General features: G+C 49.2%; 1 protein-coding gene and 1 pseudogene across 2 annotated transcripts in view; one reads left to right on the forward strand and one right to left on the reverse strand.

Annotated features, from left to right (window-relative positions):
- The window catches only part of LOC311329281 (short transient receptor potential channel 5-like), a 14612-nt pseudogene extending 11591 nt beyond the window's left edge, over positions 1 to 3021 (forward strand). The window contains exons 9-11 of the transcript in view: positions 1964 to 2053; positions 2188 to 2414; positions 2532 to 3021. The product of the transcript in view is annotated as a short transient receptor potential channel 5-like (transcript). The remainder of the gene's footprint in view (positions 1 to 1963; positions 2054 to 2187; positions 2415 to 2531) is intronic.
- Positions 3022 to 4858: 1837 nt separating this feature from the next.
- Positions 4859 to 20659, reverse strand: alg13 (ALG13 UDP-N-acetylglucosaminyltransferase subunit; the record flags this gene model as incomplete). Its single annotated transcript, XM_084463144.1, has 25 exons — positions 4859 to 5136; positions 6038 to 6200; positions 6735 to 6775; positions 7084 to 7192; positions 7594 to 7689; positions 7929 to 8000; positions 10068 to 10123; positions 10423 to 10458; positions 11449 to 11575; positions 12118 to 12265; positions 12483 to 12794; positions 13022 to 13132; positions 13995 to 14247; positions 14912 to 15027; positions 15140 to 15240; positions 15571 to 15635; positions 16015 to 16123; positions 16343 to 16412; positions 17072 to 17234; positions 17337 to 17418; positions 17499 to 17574; positions 17885 to 17931; positions 18742 to 18792; positions 18960 to 19043; positions 20540 to 20659. 25 exons carry the CDS (start codon positions 20657 to 20659, stop codon positions 4859 to 4861), a joined length of 2886 nt encoding a protein of 961 aa, XP_084319270.1.
- Between the last annotated feature and the right edge of the window lie 1820 nt (positions 20660 to 22479).

Raw genomic sequence — 22479 nt, forward strand, 5'->3', positions numbered from 1 at the left:
CAGGTGTTCAGTAGTGTTCATAACTAGTCTCAGGTCTTCAGTAGTGTTTATAACTAGTCTCAGGTGTTCAGTAGTGTTTATAACTAGTCTCAGGTGTTCAGTAGTGTTTATAACTAGTCTCAGGTGTTCAGTAGTGTTTATAACTAGTATCAGGTGTTCAGTAGTGTTTATAACTAGTCTCAGGTGTCCAGTAGTGTTTATAACTAGTCTCAGGTGTTCAGTAGTGTTTATAACTAGTCTCAGGTGTTCAGTAGTGTTTATAACTAGTCTCAGGTGTCCAGTAGTGTTCATAACTAGTCTCAGGTCTTCAGTAGTGTTTATAACTAGTCTCAGGTGTTCAGTAGTGTTTATAACTAGTCTCAGGTGTTCAGTAGTGTTTATAACTAGTCTCAGGTGTCCAGTAGTGTTTATAACTAGTCTCAGGTGTTCAGTAGTGTTTATAACTAGTCTCAGGTGTCCAGTAGTGTTTATAACTAGTCTCAGGTGTCCAGTAGTGTTCATAACTAGTCTCAGGTCTTCAGTAGTGTTTATAACTAGTCTCAGGTGTTCAGTAGTGTTTATAACTAGTCTCAGGTGTTCAGTAGTGTTCATAACTAGTCTCAGTTGTTCAGTAGTGTTTATAACTAGTCTCAGGTCTTCAGTAGTGTTTTGTTTTATAACTAGTCTCAGAGTTTTGTTTTTTAATTAGTCTCAGGTGTTCAGTAGTATTTAGTTTTAGAACTAGTCTCAGGTGTTCAGTAGTGTTTTGTTTTACCAACCAGCCAATGGTGCGTCTCACTTTTAAACATATTAATTCAGTTATGAGGGTCCTTTACTACCCACTCTCTCTGAAGTGGCAAAAACTGAAGTTTGTTTTTCCTCTGTCAACGCTGTTAGGCTGAGGTCAACAACAGCGTCCGCTGGCGCCGTGCCCTTACCCTGGTATGACCATCCCGATCTAGAGAGCTCTCTGCTTCGCTCCGCAATATCAGTCTGGCCTTCGCCCCATAGAGAGCGATTATGTGGGCGGGGGTACTTGCCTTGACAGACAAACACCTTCAGCCAATGAGCGTTCAGCAAACTTTCGCCAAATCCAGTCGGAACGGCAAAAACATATTTTCCACCGAGAAACTCCCTTAGTGCATACTCTTGTTCTTGTTTAAGTGTAACCCTAGGATGTTATTAGCCTCTCTTACTCTGAAAATGTAATTTAATGTTGTTTATTGCTCTATAAATGTTCTTAGCCTGTAGACAAACATATTCCTGGAGCTTGCTCGATCGCCTTGTTGAGAGGGGTCAGGGAAGAATTTTTACAGCTCACTTATCTGGCCCCCGGGTGATACTGTTTTTTTGCTTCCCTCTGGAATATGTAGGGGTGGGTCGTACGCCCACCTCCCTTGTTCTCTGTAAAGCGCATTGTGTTGCCTCTGGGTATGAAATGCGCTATACAAATAAAGTTTTGATTGATTGATTGATTGAAGTGTTGTGATTAAGTCTATTTCTGCAATAACTGCACTTATAGCTGCGTTTATTCTTCTAATGTTAACGTTACCACTCGTTGCTTCGGGAGCCGCCATGTTTGTTTAGCGAGCGGCAGGGACACGAACCAATCAGGGGCTGCTTTCCATTGTGGGGCGGAACAGCAGTTAAAACACAGTCCCTGATTGGCCCGGTATGGTCTGGATTTTGGCATAATCGCTCTGGAGGAGGGAAAGGCCAGACCGTTCTGCGTTAGTGAAACAGAATGTGAGCTTGCAAGAACGGGATGGTCGTACCAGGCTACCTACCGTACCATCTCCCCGCCATGCGCACTGACTTATGGGAAACTGTAGGAGCGCCCTCAACACCTGGAGAGGCGGCACACTGACAAACACAACGCCTCAACACAGATAGATAAACACAAATGTGGCTCCTACACTCACTCTCTCTCTGTCCTTGTGTACTGTATGTGTGTCTGCCCGTGTGTGTGTGTGTGTGTGTGTAGGAGGTGATCAGGAGCTTGGTGAAGAGGTACGTAGCCGCCATGATCCGCAGCGCCAAGACAGACGAGGGCCTGACAGAGGAGAACTTCAAGGTAGGACCTCTTCGTCTCTCATCTCGCTTATTTGAGTTTGTCAAAAAACGTCTCGTCAGGAGCTGAAGAAGGACGTCTCTAGTTCACCCTCCTCCTCCTCTCCTCCCCTCTCCTCCTCCTCTCCTCCTCTCCAGGAGCTGAAGCAGGATATCTCTAGTTTCCGCTACGAGGTTCTGGACCTGATGGGCAACAGGAAGCCCAAGAGGCAGAGCTACTCCTCCAGCAGTGAGGCCACACCCCCAGGTGATCCCCCAGGGGGCGGGGCCAGACCGGAGGACCAGGAAGTGTCCTTCAGCCTGTCAGACGACAGGAAGAGCAAGACGAACTCCGCCTTCGGCCTCTCCGCCCTCTTCAAGTCCATGTCGGGGGTGGAGGAGGAGCAGGGGGGAGGGGAGGAGGAGCAGGGGGAGGAGGAGGAGCGGAGGGCGGGGGAGCGGTTGAGGAGTAACAGCCTGAGGAGGGCCGTCTCCCCCCTGAGGGGCGGGGGAGGCGGGGGAGGTCGTATGCAGCGCTTCTCCAGGTCTAAGAGAGACTCCATCAGACGGCTGGGGATGCTCTTCTCACGCATGAATGGACACGTCCCTGCCCCTCCCGGGCCTGCTGCCCACCCCGGCCTGGCCCCACCCGGGCCTGCCGCCCACCCCGGCCCCTCCCCACCCGGGCCTGCCGCCCACCCCCCCGGCGCGGCCCAGCAGCAGGCCACCCACAGCATCTCAGACGGCCCGCTCCGCCAGCCCAGCTCCACCCAGCCCTGCTGCCCCCAACCTGCGGCCTCTCCCGGCGAGACGCACCCGGATCGCCCCCCACCGCCAGCTCAGACCCAGGCCCCGCCCCCCCTGTACCTGACCCCCAGCATGGCCGCCTCCAGCACCCCTCTACTGGGGGAGGAGGACTGGTTGGGGCCCCGTGATAGGCCAGGCTCCTACTGGGGGGCGGAGCTAGAGGAGTCAGTCACCACACAGCTGTAGACACACACACACACACCCCTGCAGACCTGTGAGGATGGAACAGTCCAGCTCAGACTGAGGTGATCCTTAACCATCTAAATACCCCCGTGGATCTCAGCGGATGGAAGAGTCCATACACCCTGCCTGAACACCCCTGTAGATGGGAGTCTGACTTGGTTGCAAGCCATCTGATCACCACACACACACGCACGCACGCACACACACACGCGCACACACACACACACACACACACACACACACACAAAACCCGTAAACAAGACTGGAGTGCTTGACTGTGCCGCCCTGCTGTCTGTCTGTGTTCAAGCAGGCTTCTTATCACAGCAATACCAGCTGCATCTCTGCTGGTCCCCTACCTGTCAATCTGGTCTACCTGTAGATCTCTCTCTCTTTCTCTGACTGGTCTACCTGTAGATCTCTCTCTCTTTCTCTGACTGGTCTACCTGTAGATCTCTCTCTCTGACTGGTCTACCTGTAGATCTCTCCGATTGGTCTACCTGTAGATCTCTCTGACTGGTCTACCTGTAGATCTCTCTCTGACTGGTCTACCCGTAGATCTCTCTTTGACTGGTCTGCCTGTAGAGCTCTCTCTCTGACTGGTCTACCTGTAGATCTCTCTATCCGACTGGTCTACCTGTAGATCTCTCTGGTCTACCTGTAGATATCTCTTTGACTGGTCTTCCTGTAGATCTCTCTTTGACTGGTCTTAACTGTAGATATCTCTCTCTCTGGTCTACCCGTAGATCTCTCTGATGGGCCTTTTCCACCAAGAGGGAACCGGTTCGTGAACCTAATTTTGAATGGTTCTGAGCATTTCGACCAAAAAGAAATTAGTTCGGGAACCCGAAAGCTGGTTCCGAACTGGCACCACAAAATAGTAGGTCTTTCAGTGCGAACCGTGACGACATCATGGGCGTGGGCTGGCGTACAACGGTTCGGCTCAAAACTGGTCGAAACGCGGGCCGGTTCTCTGGACAGAACCAAGGTTCCAGGAATTTTTAAACGAACCGGTTCACGAACCAGAGTTCCTTTGGTGGGAAAGGGCTATGACTGGTTTACCTGTAGATCTCTCCGACTGGTCTATCTGTAGATCTCTGACTGGTCTACCTGTAGATCTCTCTGACTGGTCTACCTGCCCGGTAAGGCTACCTGTCTCACCTCAGAGCTGTAGATAAACAGATGAACATAGACGCTCGTCTCTCTCAACCTCTTCCTCCTGTGTTCTGCCTGCCAACCCAGTTATTACACGTTCGTTTTCCAGCACCTTTAGTTAGTTTTGACTGACCTGTTTTTCTATGGGAAATGAATGTTATTTTTCTATATAACTGGTCGGTCTAAGGCCCAAAACTGTTTTTCTGTATACACTGTATCCACGTTGTCCAATCACGTTGCGTTTCACTCACCTTGTTGTGCCCCACAATGCAACACTCTGCCCCAGAGCCCTCCACATCACTCATTGACTGTCTGAAATAAGCTTGTAAACCAATAAATATTTTTATTCGGTGAGATGCATGATAAAGCTGTTCAGATCGCTGTCTCTCTCTGTGTGAAGCAGGAAGCACTAACACACCTACTCAGCACGTCAACACAGTCCAGCTCCTGAAACAACTCTTATTATACAGAAAAATAAAACAAAACATACTCTTGGGAAACAGAAGAAACAGAACTCTATTTATTTACTGAACGTGTGTGTGTGTGAGGGTGGGTGGGTGTGTATTTATTTATTGAAATTGAATGTGTGTGTGTGTTTATGTGAGTGTGTGTGTGTGTGTGTGTGTGTGTATGTGAACGTGTGTGTGCGCCCGCACATGTGAACGTATATGCGCGTCTGGCCGTGGTGCTACACACTGGGGGGGAAGAAGTGGGCGGGGTCAGTGGGCGGGGGCGTGAAGTACCCCAGGTGGTGTGAGGAGGGGCAGTAGGAGGGGTGCAGGTGGGCGTGGTGGGTGTGGGCGTGGCCGGGGGTCCAGGGCGGGGTCAGGTACTGGTAGGAGGGGAGGGGCCGGTAGTGCTCATAGGCCTGCAGGGGGGGCTGGCTGTACTGCTCCTGGTACACGGGGTAGAACACGGCGCTGGGGAGGGGCGCGGTCAGGGGGGGGTCCACGCCCAGGGAGGAGCCTGAGGGGGGGGGAGAGAGACGGACACAGAGAGAGAGAGAGGAGAGAAAGAAAGGAGAAAGGAGAGAGAGAGGAGAGAAAGAAAGGAGAGAGAGAGAGAGAAAGAGGGAGAGGAGAGAAAGAGAGAGAGGAGAGAGGAGAGAAAGAAAGGAGAGAGAGAGAGAGGATAGAAAGAAGAGAGAGAGAGAAAGAGGGAGAGGAGAGAAAGAAAGAAAGGAGAGAGAGAGAGGGAGAGAGAGGAGAGAAAGAGAGAGAGGAGAGAGAGAGAGAAAGAAAGAAAGGAAAGAGAGAGAGAGAGGTCTTTAGGTCACATGATAAAGTGATTCAATCAAACCCGCAGTGCCATTAACTAATGGCAGGGTGCAGTGAGTCAACAGTATAGTTATCTGGCTCCCCCAACTGTTTGCTTCACACAACCATCTGGGAACTCTCCATTGGAAACTGTTTGGAAAAAAGACAGGGACTTTCAAATTTCAATTTCAAATTCCTCAGAACTAACGCTGATTGGCGAGATTGTTTTCTGATCAGGCACAAACGGATCTCGATGGAGAGTGTCCAGACTTGATTTGCGAGAGAAACGGAATGTGAGCTGGCGAAATCGGGATGGTTTCACGAGGCTAGAGAACTACTTCCTGGAGAGAGAGGAGCTGCTAGTGCGCTCGGTGAGGAGGTGGAGGGATACGGGAGAGAGTTGGGAGTGGTTGGTCTGCTGGATGTGGAGGGATACGGGAGAGAGTTGGGAGTGGTTGGTCTGCTGGATGTGGTGGAGGTGGAGGGATACGGGAGAGAGTTGGGAGTGGTTGGTCTGCTGGATGTGGTGGAGGTGGAGGGATACGGGAGAGACTTGGAAGCGGTTGGTCTGCTGGATGTGTTGGGGTGGGGGGTAGGAGGTGTGGACTGACCGTTGGCCTGTCCCTCCTGAGCAGGTCTGGCTGTGTCGGGGGGGTAGGGCTGGGGGGCAGCGGGACCAGGGTAGGGGGGCTGGTCCTGGGCCTCAGAGCTGCTGGGGGGCTGGTACACCTGCTGGAGCTGCACCAGAGAGTTCCAGTAGCTCTGGTGGTACGACTGGCGTGGGAGTGGAGAGAGAGGGAGGGAGAGAGAGAGGAGGGGGGAGAGAGAGAGAGGGAGGGAGAGAGGGGGAGGGAGAGAGGGAGAGAGAGAGAGAGAGAGAGAGAGAGAGAGAGAGAGAGAGAGAGAGAGAGAGAGAGAGAGAGAGGGAGAGGGAGAGGGAGAGGGAGAGGGAGAGGGAGAGAGGGAGAGAGGGAGAGAGAGAGAGAGAGAGAGGGAGAGAGAGTAGAGAGGGAAAGGGAAAGAGAGGGAGAGAGAGAGAGGGGGGGGAGGGAAAGAGAGAGAGAGAGGGAGAGGGAGTGGAGAGAGGGAAAGAGAGGGGGAGGTAAAGAGAGAGAGAGAGAGAGGGGGAGGGAGGGAAAGAGAGAGAGAGAGGGAGTGGAGAGTGGAGAGAGAGAGGGGGAGGGAAATATAGAGAGAGGGAGAGGGAAAGAGAGAGAGCACATTACCAGGACTGTCTAAATCTTCTGTAGGTTCCCCCGCCCCCGAGAACATTTCCATCATGGAGTGGGATGTGTTTTTTCCACTCACCTGGACTCCCAGGTTAAAGTAGTACTGAAGCACCTTGCAATCTGGGGGAAGATGGACAGACAGGACGGTTAGCCACGGCTCTGCTAACACCTAGCCAGAGGTTAAAGGTTAGCCCGGGGCTAGCATGAGGCTGGGTAAAGGCTAGTTCCCATAAATGCAGAGTTCGTTTAGGGTTAGGGTTAAGTTTAGGGTAGGGTTGTGTTAAGGTTAGGTTTAGGGTTGGGGTTAGGTTAAGGTCTGGTTTAGGGTTGGGTTAGGGTTTGATAGGTCTCTGCGTTGATGGGAACTAGCCACTACCGGGCCGGCTGTTAGAGGAAGGTGGGTGTGTCTCAGAGTGGACGTGTCTGACCTCGTGGCAGATCGTGTCCATTGGGGTCGTAGGAGTAGGGGGGAGGGGGGGGGGCGGTGCTGACGGGCTCCCCCATCTCACTCACGAACCAGGGGGAGGAGGGAGACAACTGCACAGACACAACTACACAGAGACAGACGGAGACAGACAGACAGGCGGACAGGCAGGCAGACAGACAGACAGAGACAGGTTCATCCAGGCGTGCCACTACGCACGTACATGATATATATAACGCATGTGTGTGGTGTGTGTAGTAGCTGTTGTGTGTGTGTAGCGTGTGTGGTGTGTGTGTGTACAGTAGTGTGCGTGTGTGTGTGTAGTAGCTGTAGTGTGTGTGTGCGTGTGCGTGTGTGTAGTAGCTGTAGTGTGTGTGTGTGTGTGTGTGTGTGTGTGTGTGCGTAGCGTGCGTAGCGTGCGTGTGTGGGGCCCACCTGGTCTGCCCATAGCATGTGGCGGCAGAGCCCCCCCCGGGTTGTGCACCGAGGGGGAGGGCAGGTTGGTGGGGGTAGGGGTGGTGGAGGAAGAGGAGGAGTTAGAGGTGAAGATGGCCGCCGGAGCCATGTTGACTGGCTGGGAAGACGAGATGACCGCAGACTTCACCACCACCTTGGGACCACAAACACATTCAAGTTTCTGTCCTCCAGTCGAGAGAGAGAGAGGGAGGGAGGGAGAGAGAGAGGAAGAGAGAGAGAGAGAGGAAGAGAGAGAGAGAGAGACAGAGAGAGGGAGAGACAGAGAGAGAGAGAGGGATAGAGACAGAGTGAGAGGGAGAGAGAGAGAGAGAGAGAGAGAGAGAGACAGAGAGACAGAGAGACAGAGAGAGAGATGGAGCGCGTGTCGTCTACCTGCTGTGAGTAGCTGTAGGTGGCGATGTCCTCTTGTGGGGAGCCGGCGCGGGAGTGTCCCTCCTGGATGGTCTGAGACAGACGGACCATAATGCTTTGGGGCGTCACGTTAACATGACGGCAAGACGCACATCAATACCTCTGAGAATCAACCGGGGCTAACTGAGAACCAACAGCTGAGTGAGGAAGATGGAACCCACACACACTCGTGATCTAGACCTGAGGAAGATGGAACCCACACACACTTGTGATCTAGACCTCAGGAAGATGGAACCCACACACACTCGTGATCTAGACCTGAGGAAGATGGAACCCACACACACTTGTGATCTAGACCTCAGGAAGATGGAACCCACACACACTCGTGATCTAGACCTGAGGAAGATGGAACCCACACACACTCGTGATCTAGACCTGAGGAAGATGGAACCCACACACACTCATGATCTAGACCTGAGGAAGATGGAACCCACACACACTCGTGATCTAGACCTCAGGAAGATGGAACCCACACACACTTGTGATCTAGACCTCAGGAACAGAGGGAGAACATGAGGACTGATTATGGGGTGAGAGAAGACAAGGGGACAAAAAAACAAGACTGCGTTCCAAATCGCATACTACCCTACTATATAGTATGCCAAAACAGGATGTAGTATGTCCCAATACATAGTATGCCACATGCAGTATGGCAAAAATACCAGGATGTCCTACTACATCCGGTCGTATTTTGCAGTATGCAAATGGAGCAATGTTATGACAATGTAGTACAGTAGGTCCCAATTGGATTCCTACTGCTTGCAAAGTACATACTTTCTAAGGGCAGCTGTAGTAGGTACTGATGGTAAGAAGTAGAAGTATGCGATTCAGAACGCAGCCCAAGAGTTTGGCCGTGTTCACACTAGACTTTTTTTGGGGGGGGAAAAAGCGCTGCCTTCTGCATCTTTTCAGCGCTTTCTACGCAAGTGTTCTGTAAACTTTGTTAGTTAGCTAACAACAGGAATCATAGCCTACTTTCTAGCCAACGTTGACTCAACCGTTATCAAAATCATCCTTAACGTCAACTAAATTAGTAATATGATATGGGGCCTAGCCTACTATAAATAAATATCCATCAGCTAAAATGAATTAGTACCCGCATTGGCTTTCACGTTTGAGGGAGAGGAGGAGGGTGTATCTGACCAGCCAAGGCGCCGTTTGTTATGCTATTAAACATTAATAGTCTTATTAACACATGTCTTATAAGCATCTTATACGGACATATAAGGTCCTTATTACCTATTAACGCTTATTACGGATGGTTACTATAAAGCGCTTCCAAACAAAGAGGTCTAGTGTGAACACGGCCTGCAAGGAGAGAGAGAGTATGGGATGAGAGAGAGAGAGAGAGTATGGGATGAGAGAGAGTATGGGATGAGAGAGAGAGTATGGGATGAGAGAGAGAGTATGGGATGAGAGAGAGAGTATGGGATGAGAGAGAGAGAGGTAGTAGCAGCAGTAGTACTGGTAGTAGTAGTAGTAACAGTACTAGAAGCAGCAGTAGTAGTAACAGTAGTAGTAGTAACAGTAGTAGTAGTAACAGTAGCAGTAACAGTACTAGAAGCAACAGTAGTAGTAACAGTAGTAGTAACAGTAGTAGTAACAGTACTAGAAGCAGCAGTAGTAGTAACAGTAGTAGTAGTAACAGTAGTAGTAGTAACAGTAGCAGTAACAGTACTAGAAGCAACAGTAGTAGTAACAGTAGTAGTAACAGTAGTAGTAACAGTACTAGAAGCAGCAGTAGTAGTAGTAACAGTACTAGAAGCAGCAGTAGTAGTAACAGTAGTAGTAGTAACAGTAGTAGTAGTAACAGTAGCAGTAACAGTACTAGAAGCAACAGTAGTAGTAACAGTAGTAGTAACAGTAGTAGTAGTAACAGTAGTAGTAACAGTACTAGAAGCCGCAGTAGTAGTAACAGTAGTAGTAACAGTACTAGAAGCAGCAGTAGTAGTAGTAACAGTAACAGTAGCAGTACTAGAAGCAGCAGTAGTAGTAACAGTAGTAGTAACAGTACTAGAAGCAGCAGTAGTAGTAACAGTAGTAGTAACAGTACTAGAAGCAGCAGTAGTAGTAGTAACAGTAACAGTACTAGCAGTTTACCATGTTGGCTGTAGATTCAGTAGCAGCATAGACTGAGGGGCTCTGGAAGCCTGTGTCTGAAACACACACACACACACGCACGCACACACAAAAAGGTTAGTTGTTGTTCTAGCAGCTTGTGTGTCACTTCCTGGTCCTCCCCAAGGAAAGCAAAGAGAAGGAAGCGTCGACCAGGTCACAGGTTTGACCCCCTGATAGGGAGACACTCCTGACGATGATAACTTCCCTCCGGCTCCCAGTCTAGAAGTAGCTCTGGATTAGGATGTGAACTCATGACCATCGGCACCACTTCCTTCTCTGCTCCTCTGCCCCCTCTTGACCTAGAGGGTGTGGGGAGGGTCAGGAGCACACTCACCTTGGGCTACGTAGACGTACTCTTCTGAATAGTCACCTGGTGGAGACAGGAGCAGATGGAAAACCAACATCCAATGTAGAACACCAGAAAACACAACACAGAGGGCTGAGGGGCCTTCTACTCTAGGGTCTAAGAGACCAGCTGGTACAGGAGAGACCAGCTGGTACAGGAGAGACCAGCTGGTACAGGAGAGACTAGCTGGTACAGGAGAGACTAGCTGGTACAGGAGAGACCAGCTGGTACAGGAGAGACTAGCTGGTACAGGAGAGACTAGCTGGTACAGGAGAGACTAGCTGGTACAGGAGAGACTAGTTGGTCCAGTAGAGTCAGATGTTGGTCAGATGTTGGTCCAGTAGAGTCAGATGTTGGTCCAGTAGAGTCAGATGTTGGTCCAGTAGAGTCAGATGTTGGTCCAGTAGAGTCAGATGTTGGTCCAGTAGAGTCAGATGTTGGTCCAGTAGAGGTCAGATGTTGGTCCAGTAGAGTCAGATGTTGGTCCAGTAGAGTCAGATGTTGGTCCAGTAGAGGTCAGATGCTGGTCCAGTAGAGTCAGATGTTGGTCCAGTAGAGTCAGATGTTGGTCCAGTAGAGTCAGATGTTGGTCCAGTAGAGTCAGAGGTTGGTCCAGTAGAGTCAGATGTTGGTCCAGTAGAGGTCAGATGCTGGTCCAGTAGAGTCAGATGTTGGTCCAGTAGAGTCAGATGTTGGTCCAGTAGAGTCAGATGTTGGTCCAGTAGAGTCAGAGGTTGGTCCAGTAGAGTCAGATGTTGGTCCAGTAGAGTCAGATGTTGGTCCAGTAGAGGTCAGATGTTGGTCCAGTAGAGTCAGGTGTTGGTCCAGTAGAGTCAGATGTTGGTCCAGTAGAGTCAGATGTTGGTCCAGTAGAGGTCAGATGTTGGTCCAGTAGAGTCAGGTGTTGGTCCAGTAGAGGTCAGGTGTTGGTCCAGTAGAGGTCAGATGTTGGTCCAGTAGAGGTCAGATGTTGGTCCAGTAGAGGTCAGATGTTGGTCAGATGTAGCTCTCTACCTGGCTCCTCCCTCTTGTCGTCCAGCTCGTCCTCGGCGGGGGGCGCTTGTTCAGCTGAGGGGGGCAGGGGGCTGGGCACCCAGTAGGTGGTGGAGGGAGAGACTATAGGGCTGCCCACAGCCTGGCCCTACACACACACACACAAACACACACACACACAGATAGACAGACAGAAACAGACACCTCAGATAAGAGTACTGTGTATAAAGAACAGTCCATCTGATGATGGAAATGTGTCTGAAAAGGGAGCCCTTAGCATAAGTGTCTGGCTTTGTGTGTGTGTGTGTGTGCGCACATAATAGCTGTTGTATGTGTAGTGTGTGCGCGCGCGTAATAGCTGTGTATGTGTGTGGTGTGTGTCTGTAGTGTGTGTGTAGTAACTGTTGTGTGTGTAGCGTGTGTGCAGTAGTGTGTGTGTGTGTGTAGTGCGTGTGTATGTGTGTGTAGTGTGTGCGTGTGTGTATGTGTGTATATGTCTCTGTGTGTGTGTGTGTGTAGTGTGTGTCTGTGTCTGTGTGTGTGTAATGCGTGTGTGCGTGTGTGTGTAATGCGTGTGTGTGTGTGTAGTGCGTGTGTTTATGTCTGTGTGTGTGTGTACATGTCTCTGTGTAGTGCGTGTGTATATGTCTGTGTGTGTGTGTAATGCGCGTGTGTGTGTGTGTGTGTGACCGGCAGGGGGGGGAAGGCGTGCTCCTCCCCCTCGTCTATCTGGTAGTAGGTGATGCTGGCCTCCAGGTCCGGACCCTCCTCCTCCCCCTCCTCCGCCACGTAACTGAACTGGCACTCCTTGTTCATGGCCTGCTGCCGCTTGCTACGCCTGGAACACACACACACACACACACGAGTAGCCAATCATGGGACTGGAGTCTTACGTAGCTCTGGGCAGACACTAGAAGCAAATCAGTGACCGGATTCTTAGAAATGGACAGCCAATCACAGACTAGCATCTTGGGTTGAGCAGCCCTTGTGCTGACGGCCGTGATGCGTCTCTCTGAGAAGACCAGCACAGTGTGACGTCAGTCTGTCAATTTAACCAATAGATCTGGAGCAGGCCGGCACAGTGTAACATCTGGAGCAGGCCGGCACAGTGTAACATCTGGAGCAGGCCGGCACAGTCCAACAACTGGAGCAGGCCGTCACAGTCTAACATCTGGAGCAGGCCGGCACAGTCTAACATCTGGAGCAGGCCGTCACAGTCCAACATCTGGAGCAGGCCGTCACAGTCTAACATCTGGAGCAGGCCGGCACAGTCTAACATCTGGAGCAGGCCGTCACAGTCCAACATCTGGAGCAGGCCGTCACAGTCTAACATCTGGAGCAGGCCGGCACAGCCCAGCCTGGCGTCTCTCAACCATCAAATGTCCGGGAGAGCAGCGCTCAACTCACAGTGTGTGTGTGTGTGTGTGTGTGTGTGTGTGTGTGTGTGTCCTACTATGACCAAGAGGAGGTCGTCTGGAAGGTCTCTGCTCTACTCCTGTCTGCTGTGCCCCTGAAAAGAGCTACTATTGTGGGCTGATGGACGTGTGGAGAGGGCTGCTACCGGTGGGGGCTGATGGGAAGGCTGTGGGCTCACCGGGTCCTGAAGGAGTAGTTGTCGTAGGTCTGGTAGCACCGCTTGCCTGGGTGGGGGTAGTACATCTCTGGACCAATCAGGTGAGGCCGGTTCAGGAAACGACCGGAACTTCTGGCCAGAACACAAAGAGACGACACACACCGACAGGATTGACAGATACCCCCCTCCCCCCACACACACACACACCCCACACACACACCCCCCACACACACACACACACCCAACGGGATTGGCAAAGACAACACACACACCAATGTGAGAGAATGAACAATTTAACCAATAAATGAGCCCAAGACCGAGATGAAAATAGCTAATCACGCCCTCTAGTGGCCTGCTAGGCATTTTTCTCTCTTCCTTGAAAAGTCCTTAAATTAGAATAATGACAAACCTAACGAAATACATGATACTTTTGTAAGGCATAAAAGATCAGATTTACCTACCATAGCTTGTAAATAAATATTGTTTATACTCATTTACCCAAGTTACTGTACGTGCACTCATTTCATTACAGCTCAGTGTAGAGAAATGGTAAATGGTAAATGGACTGCACTTATATAGCGCTTTTCCACCTTAGCGGCACTCAAAGCACTTTACAATGGCCTCTCATTCACCCATTCACAAACACATATTCACACACCAATGGCGGCAGCTGCCATGCAAGGTGCTAACCTGCTCATTGGGAGCAATTTGGGGTTAGGTGTCTTGCTCAAGGACACTTCGACATGTGGACAGTCGGAGCTGGGATTCGAACCGCTGACCCTTCGATCATTGAACGACCCGCTCTACCAACTGAGCTACAGCCGCCCGGAAATGCATCGATACTAACACATGCCTTATTGTGCTCTGACGACACTCAACACCATGCCTCGTGACATGGCCGCCTCGTGACAACACTGGTAGTTTCGGGGGGGCCAACCACCCCCCCTAGAGGACACCCTGGTGAATGAAGCAGACAGACAGGGACCAGACTGACCTGGGGGAGCCGTAGCCCCGTGGAGGTTTGGGCGGGGGGGGGTGGGGGTGGTGGTAGTGTTCGTAGGGCAGACCCCCGGGGTGGGGCAGGGGGGCCTGTAGGCCGGGGGCCGGGCGGCCGGGGGGGAGCCCCCCAGGGCCGGGCTGGAAACGGGGGGGCAGGCCTGGCTGGGGGGGCCGGCTGTATGACACCATCAGCATCTCCTTACCCCGCAGCCTGCGGAAGAACCGCCTCCGGCCACGCCCCTCCGAATCTGGGAGGGGGAGGAGCGAGAGGCGGGGTTAAGAGGACCAGTACCTCCTCGGCCCTGGAGCTTTGTGTACATTATGGTAAAAACATCCATGATTGATATTCTTGGTTCTCCAGGGTTCTACATACATACCCAGTTCTCCAGGGTTCTTCAGCTTCACACCTAGTTCTGCAGGGTTCTAAAAAGGTACACACCTAGATTCTAAAGCTACAGTACATATCCGGTTCTCCAGGGTTCTACACCTATGTGCTTACTTCTCAAGGGTTCTTCAGCTACATACCTAGTTCTCCAGAGTTCTAGGGGTATGCAACCCGTTCTTCAAGGTTCTAAGGCTACGTACTCAGTTCTCAAGCTACATAACCCAATTCTTTACAGCTACATACTCATTCTTCAGTTTGCTGTTCTCTAGGGTTCTAAGGGTACATGCCCAGTTCTCTAGGGTTCTAAGGGTACATACCCAGTTCTCTAGGGTTCTAAGGGTACATGCCCAGTTCTCTAGGGTTCTAAGGGTACATGCCCAGTTCTCTAGGGTTCTAAGGGTACATGCCCAGTTCTCTAGGGTTCTAAGGGTACATACCCAGTTCTCTAGGGTTCTAAGGGTACATGCCCAGTTCTCTAGGGTTCTAAGGGTACATGCTCAGTTCTCCAGGGTTCTACGGGTACATACCGAGTTCTCCAGGGTACTGGTCCGGCCGGGTGCATGAGGGTCCCTTGCGACTGGGTGTGAAGTTCCAGGCAGGGACGGGGTTGACGGGCTTCAGGTTGGTCAGAGACACCAGGTGTCTGAACACACACACACACACACACACACACACCGTTTCAACCGACCGTCTACTTTCAACCGACCGTCTACTGCTGAATCTAACAGTGATAAAGGAAGGTTCTGCGTTCTCACTTCTCTCCCAGCTCCTCGATGAAGACGGTGACGGCGGTGGTGTGCGTTCCCACTTCCTGGATGAAGGCGTTGTAGAACTTCCCCTTGGGATCCAGACGCACCTGGGAGGAAAACAACAACTTTGATTGCTCACAATTATATTTATATATTATGTTATATATATAGGTTATATACGTTTTAACCTGTCTACTGGTACACTGGAGATATAATATAATCTGTCTACCTGGTACACTGGAGATGGATTATAATCTGTCTACCTGGTACACTTGAGATGGATTATAATCTGTTTACCTGGTAAACAAGAGGATATACTGTACAGTAGATTATTCTGTCTAATTTGTAGACTAGCGGATGTAGATTATAATCTATCTGCCTTGTAGATTAGTGGACGTAGATTATAATCTGGTTACTGATACACTGGAGGTGGTTACCTGGCACTTGTCTCCAAGGAAGTATTGTCTTCCAGCAAACACCATATAGTCAGTCTTCTGCATCTCTGGCACACACACACACACAGAAACACAGTCAGTCAGACACGCACAGAAACACACACACACACACACACACGACTCGTCTACTGGGCGAGTCCTTATGCTGTGTTCACACCGGGCACAAATTTTTCCTGCGGCGCGGCGAGTTTACATAGAAAGTCAATACAACTCGCACGAACTGGGCGGCGGGCGGCACGGGCGGTGCGAATCGCAGAACTCGGCGGCCAGGATTCGCAAAAGTTCAATTTTTTGAACTTTCTGCGGCGGATTCGCGCAGTGACCCATTGATCCCGCGGCGAGATTGGGCGGCGCAAATTTTCTCGCGGCACCCAGTGTGAACACAGCTTTAGGCAGCATCCCAGCCTCCCAGGAACAGCCCGGTACCTTTGCGGCTGTCGTGCCACACGTCAAACTCCACGTTCCGGTACAGCTCACTGTCCAGAGCCTTCAGTGCCTTGTAGGGCACGAACAGCCTGGCAGGCAGCTCTGCAGTCTGGAGGGGGTTGAGGGGGCAGGAAAGAGAGAGAGACAGGCAGGGAAAGAGAGAGGGAGAGACGGGGAGAGACAGAGAGGAAGGAGGAGAGGACGAACACCGTCAGGTCAGGGACAGCTGGATGCTCCTGTCTTCTCCTGAGACAGAGCCCTCCTCTGACGGGATCTAGACTCAGTCCCCTCCCCTCACTCCTCAGAACAAGATGGCCGCCCTCCTCACCTTGGCCTCCTCTGCTCCGGCTCTGGCCTTCTCCTCCGAGCTCCAGGGGCCTCCGAGCTCCCAGTCTTCCCTAAAGCAGCACACCAGGCTGGATTAACACCACCCAGGCCATGGATTAACACCACCCAGCCCATGGATTAACACCACCCAGGCCATGGATTAACACCACCCAGCCCATGGATTAACACCATACAGCCCATGGATTAACACCACCCAGGCCATGGATTAACACCACCCAGCCCATGGATTAACACCATACAGCCCATGGATAAACACCACCCAGGCCGTGGATTAACACCACCCAGCCCGTGGATTAACACCACACAGCCCGTGGATTAACACCACCCAGCCCGTGGATTAACACCACCCAGGCCGTGGATTAACACCACCCAGCCCGTGGATTAACACCACCCAGGCCGTGGATTAACACCACCCAGGCCGTGGATTAACACCACCCAGGCCGTGGATTAACACCACCCAGCCCATGGATTAACACCACCCAGCCCGTGGATTAACATGGGTATTTTAATACTAAGTATCAGAGTAGCTCTTTATTATGTTTCATTATGCTTCTATTGTCCTATTGTGTTGTCTACTGTGTTTTTTGTATTGATTGAAATGGAAAGCACTTTGGTCAACTCTTGTTTTAAATGTGCTCTATAAATAAAGTCGGATTGGATTGGATTTTGGTGTCATCCTGAGTTAGCTACAGGCTACAGTGTGAGCTACCTCTGAGCTCTTTCCTCCAGCATGTCATCACCAGCGTCTTCACTGCACACAGATGGGCTGTTCCTATAGCGACGACCTCCGCCCCGGAAGGTCTCCAGGGCGGCTTGTAGCTCCGCCTCCTCCACGCCCATCACACGCGTGTACAGCATCTCGTACAACACAGCTTTAAGGGGTGCGATTGGTTGAAAAGACAGTGGGAGGAGTTTGATTAGTCGACAGGACGGTTGTAAGAGACGTATTCAAAATGGCGGACGGACAAACTCACACTGGCAGAGACCAGCGACGACAGGGTAGTTCTTGGGACACACGATGTCATAGTGGCCGTTGTTGGAGCAGCAGAGCGTGATCTAAAGACAGGAAATCAGCAGCAGTTAAACTCAAGTCAACAGACTATTTGGTCCTAGAGCGCCATCTAGTGGTCACACACCTGGTCCCTGAAGAAGTCCTCCCCGGTGATCTCTGTTGGCTGCTTCCCAGGATACCTGTATATGAGGAAGCGATGCCTGGCGCGCGCACAGACACACACACGCACACACACGCACGCACGCACGCGCACACAAATTCTTTTTTTAGGTCCGCATTTTTAAAAATTAAAAATACATTGCAGAGGCACAAATATAGTTCCATTGCTGTCATGTTGATGGGTCGTTTCACAAGTGTCACATTTTATAGATACGAACAAGCATCGAGGATGTACACAACATGCTCACATGCACGCGCACACACACGCATGTACACACACAGTCATTCAACCTCCAATAAGAGGAGAATGATGAAGGTGAGGTCACATTATCACAGGTACTGCTCACATACCTGTAGAACAAAGACAAGGCCTTGATTTCCACTTGTCCCGCGGTTTCCTGAGGAAAACAGAAGCAATCAAATCAATCAAATCAAATCTAAATGTATTTATAGGGGAAGCTAGCTCACTGGGTAAGGCGCGCCCCATATGAAGGCTAGTCCTTCGCGCGGTGGACCCGGGTTCGATTCCCGGCTCGGGTCCTGTGCCGCATGTCCTCCCCCCTCTCTCTCTCTCCCACGTTTCCTGTCTCTCTCGAACTGTCATGTCCCATTAAAGCTGAAGAAGCCCTAAAAAAAAATCTTTAAAAATGTATTTAAAAAGCAAGTTTAAAACGACAGCAGTCGACCAAAGTGCTGTACAAAGGTGGGTCCTGGGTAAAAACATTGATCAACAAAACAAGGAAATTACAGCAAACAATACAGACATGGAACATAAACAAGGCTTGAGCACAGTGATGCCGTGAGAGCAGGGTCACGTGTGGCACACTGCAAAAAACATTAGTTAAAATACAAGAAATAAATACTGAATTTGAGGAGAGATTAATTAATACTAGTGAAATTATCTGTCCATATAGCAAGATAATTTTACTTGATAAGAAGTCTTAAAATAAGGTTCGAGTCTAGAAATAAGATAGAAACTAGTAAAAAAAAACAACTTTAAAACAAGATAATTAATCTCTATTTCAAAATCTAAGATTTTAAATCTTGGCAAGCGCAGAGCAATTTGCAGAGTACTGTGGGCTGTAACATGCAGCAGAGGTGGTTTGGGTCCTGAGACAGGTCCTCAGCCCTAGAGCATATCCTCTTGGTCTAGTGTTTGTGGTGCTGGATCGTGGTGACGCAGGTTTGATCCCACCAGGGACCCTTACCTTGGGATCCTCCAAACGTTCCAAGTACTTCTCAAACGAACCTTCAACAAACTAGAAACCATTGAGAAAACATAATTGATCAAAATCAACAGGGATTATTAAAGTATCTATCTATTGATTAGGAGAAAAGACAGATAGTAGATTGTTTGGGGAGGGGTAGATTGTTTGGGGAGGGGTAGATTTTTTGGGGATGGGGGGGAGTGTAGTAGTGAACTCACAGGTTCGAAGTTGCAGCGGTTTGCCCTCATGAAGTTCACACAATCTTTCCGGATTTTAGGGTGGTAGTTCTGAGAGTAGTAGATCTAGGAGAGAGTATAGTTGAGTGTCAGTATTGTGGTGGTAGTTGTGATAGTATTGTGGTGGTAGTTGCGATAGTATTGTGGTGGTAGTTGCGATAGTATTGTGGTGGTAGTTGTGATAGTATTGTGGTGGTAGTTGTGATAGTATTGTGGTGGTAGTTGTGATAGTATTGTGGTGGTAGTTGTGATAGTATTGTGGTGGTAGTTGTGATAGTATTGTGGTGGTAGTTGTGATAGTATTGTGGTGGTAGTTGTGATAGTATTGTGGTGATAGTTCTGATAGTATTGTGGTGGTAGTTGTGATAGTATTGTGGTGGTAGTTGTGATAGTATTGTGGTGGTAGTTGTGATAGTATTGTGGTGGTAGTTGTGATAGTATTGTGGTAGTTGTGATAGTATTGTAGTGGTAGTTCTGATAGTATTGTGGTGGTAGTTGTGATAGTATTGTGGTGGTAGTTGTGATAGTATTGTAGTGGTAGTTCTGATCGTGTCAGTATTGTGGTGGTAGTTCTGATAATGAGCATACTGAACTGATAATGAGCATACTGAACTGATAATGAGCATACTGACCTGATAATGAGCATACTGAACTGATAATGAGCATACTGACCTGATAATGAGCATACTGAACTGATAATGAGCATACTGAACTGATAATGAGCATACTGAACTGATAATGAGCATACTAAACTGATAATGTAATCGTACGGGGGGTGAAGAGATGCTGACATGACAACAATTTAACATGTCAAATCTACCTTGTGTTAAGTCCACTTTTGGCGTTTGTGTGTGTGTGTGTGTGAGCGTGCGTGAGGGGGTTCATGTTTATTTACTTAATTAAACCAGAGTGTACAGCATTTTTGTGCAATCTATGTGTAATAAGAATGTAAAAATAAAACATAATTGATGTATACTGTCTTTACGCCTGTGACAAATTGAACAAAATAGAAATTTGACAGCCTGAAATTTGTTTGCCCTCCACCCAGTCCCAGAGGTCAAATCTGAAACGCCTCCATGTCTGAAAATAAACTTCAAGGTTTATAGAAACACTGGAGAAAATGTCATGCTTTGTCATAAAATGCAGAATACCATTCCATATACGAGCTTAGGACCTGCTTCACTAGTCCAGCTAATTAAGGACAGTTGAGCAGCTAATTAGCAGGGTCAGGTGTGCTCCAGGTAACCGTTGGGGTGTGAGTGAAGCTCCAGGCGGTAGGATACTCTCCTACTGGACTGAGGTTGGGAGAACCATCATGGCGTGCCTAAGTCTACCAGGCATAACAAATAACAATAATAAAACGTTCCTGTTTGTGAAGATAACTTGTAGGAATTAACAACAAAAGCATGTAGGCTATAAAATAGACTTTGCTCAAGTTTGCCTTGTAGGCTAGCAAGCATTTACAGTAGCTTAATATTAGCTAGCCACCTTTTGCTAGTCATCCTCCCATTAAAGGTGAACATACCGTGGCCCTAGACTGCCTCGTTGCTGAATCTACTTACCAGCTCAGAAACCGCTCGAAACAGACAAGACGCGTCCCGTGCCATCATTTTCCGGTAGAGACCGATGCTGGCCAGATACTCGTCCATGTTTGCGAAGTATTTCTTCATGGTTTTCTGCATTTTCAACAAAAACAAATTATATGAGCTTCATTACTTCATACGTTGTCGACAAAGAAAATGAAGTTCGAAAGTTTCCTTTCGGGTTGGGGGAACCACACAGGTGATTCAAATCAGTCACTGACGACTGTTTTCCCGTCACTAGCAGATGACCAACCGGCTACAGCTGTAACTGGGTGAAGTTCCCAGAGTTTATCATTTAAATATTTTTGTTAAATATTTTGAGACACCCTTATATTTTAGGCATTCTAGCCTACGCCTAAAGACTAGACCATTTTAGTTTCATATCACCATTTTCAAATTAGTAGCATAAACCTTGACATCAAATCGGTTGCTTTGCTATATAGGCTATTAGGCCTGCCTTTCTTTCATCCGCTCCCACTGTGTGCCAGGTATAGCCACGTCTGGAGCCTATTTCTCCATGTAATGCTGTCTGCACCCAGAAAGACCCTTTTCCGTGGAGTGGGCAGCCTAGCCTGGCCTACACAAGGGAAGACCACGCGCATGGAACGGTTGGGGAATTGGGCGTCTGGTGATGACTAATTACTTAGTGATTATTATTATTAGGCCTGTTATTATTATTAGTATTGGTATTAATATTATTATTAACAATAGCATTTTGATAATAACAATATTAATTAATAACAATAATGATAATAATAGTGTATTTTATGTGTAGGCCTAAAGCACGTTTCATAAAACTCGAAGTGTTCTTTCTTTGCTGTACGACCACGTGATGAGGAGGACAGGACAGGAAGCTGTAGATCTAGTGCAAAGACCGAGCATAAACGGACATGCTGCTTCTTTTGTGCCATGAAACATGAACTTGGGCCTATATAGGGCACACAGTTATTGCAATTAGCTTACACCTGGGACACGTGTGTGTGTGTGTGTGTGTGTGTGTGTGTGTGTGTGTGAGAGAGAGAGAGAGAGAGCGAGAGAGAGAGAGAGAGAACAGACCGTTATGCTGCAAATAATATAGGTCGGTGACTGATTCACTAGGCCTACTTAAAAGTAAGTCTATAAATCAAACTACTTGCACACACACCGTGTCATGTGTCAGACTTCTAATTTCTGAGCTCGCGAAAGATGCCGCGAGGGCTCATTAAAGATCAAAAATGTTTCTTTAAAGGTTCTTACAAAATATAGGCCTAGTTTGTAATTATTGTGTTTTTATGGGACCTACATAGCAGTCCAATTTACGGTGCTACGTGAATTTGTTTTACATAAGTTAACGGTTATGTCTCACTGATTGGGAGGCTCACTAATTAATCTGCTCACTAATTCAGTGGAACATTCAGTGTTTATGGTCCTTTGAACTCCATCTTGTGAATATAGCCTACCTCGCTAACAGACTTGAGACCAATGGGGTCTCATAACATATTGTACTTTTCCTAACATCTTACTACTCAGTTGTTCTACAGGCCTCATTATGAAAGGGTGGCGGGTGAGATGATGGATATGTTTGGCTTTGACATGCACTGTATTTTACACTGTCCTGTCTTTTGCACTCGAATGTTTTATCCTTCCACATTGTCTATTGCTGTTTATTTATGCACCAACGGTCCAGAACAAATTCCTAGTATGTGTGAAAACCTACCTGGCTAAATAAATCAGATTCTGACTGATTCTGATTTACTTTGGCTCGGCACGACAGTATCACATCCCAATTGTAGACGTTGAATCCACCGCGAGAGGGCAGTAAAGCTCAACACAAGCTCGAGCGCTCCTCTCCCTCCCTCCCTCGCGCTCCTCTCCCTCCCTCCCTCCCTCCCTCGCTTCCTCCCTCCCTCCCTCCCTCTCTCTCCTCCCTCCCTCCCTCT

The sequence above is a fragment of the Borostomias antarcticus genome (genome assembly GCF_949987555.1).
Source record: "Borostomias antarcticus genome assembly, contig: scaffold_365, whole genome shotgun sequence".
NCBI lineage: Eukaryota > Metazoa > Chordata > Actinopteri > Stomiiformes > Stomiidae > Borostomias > Borostomias antarcticus.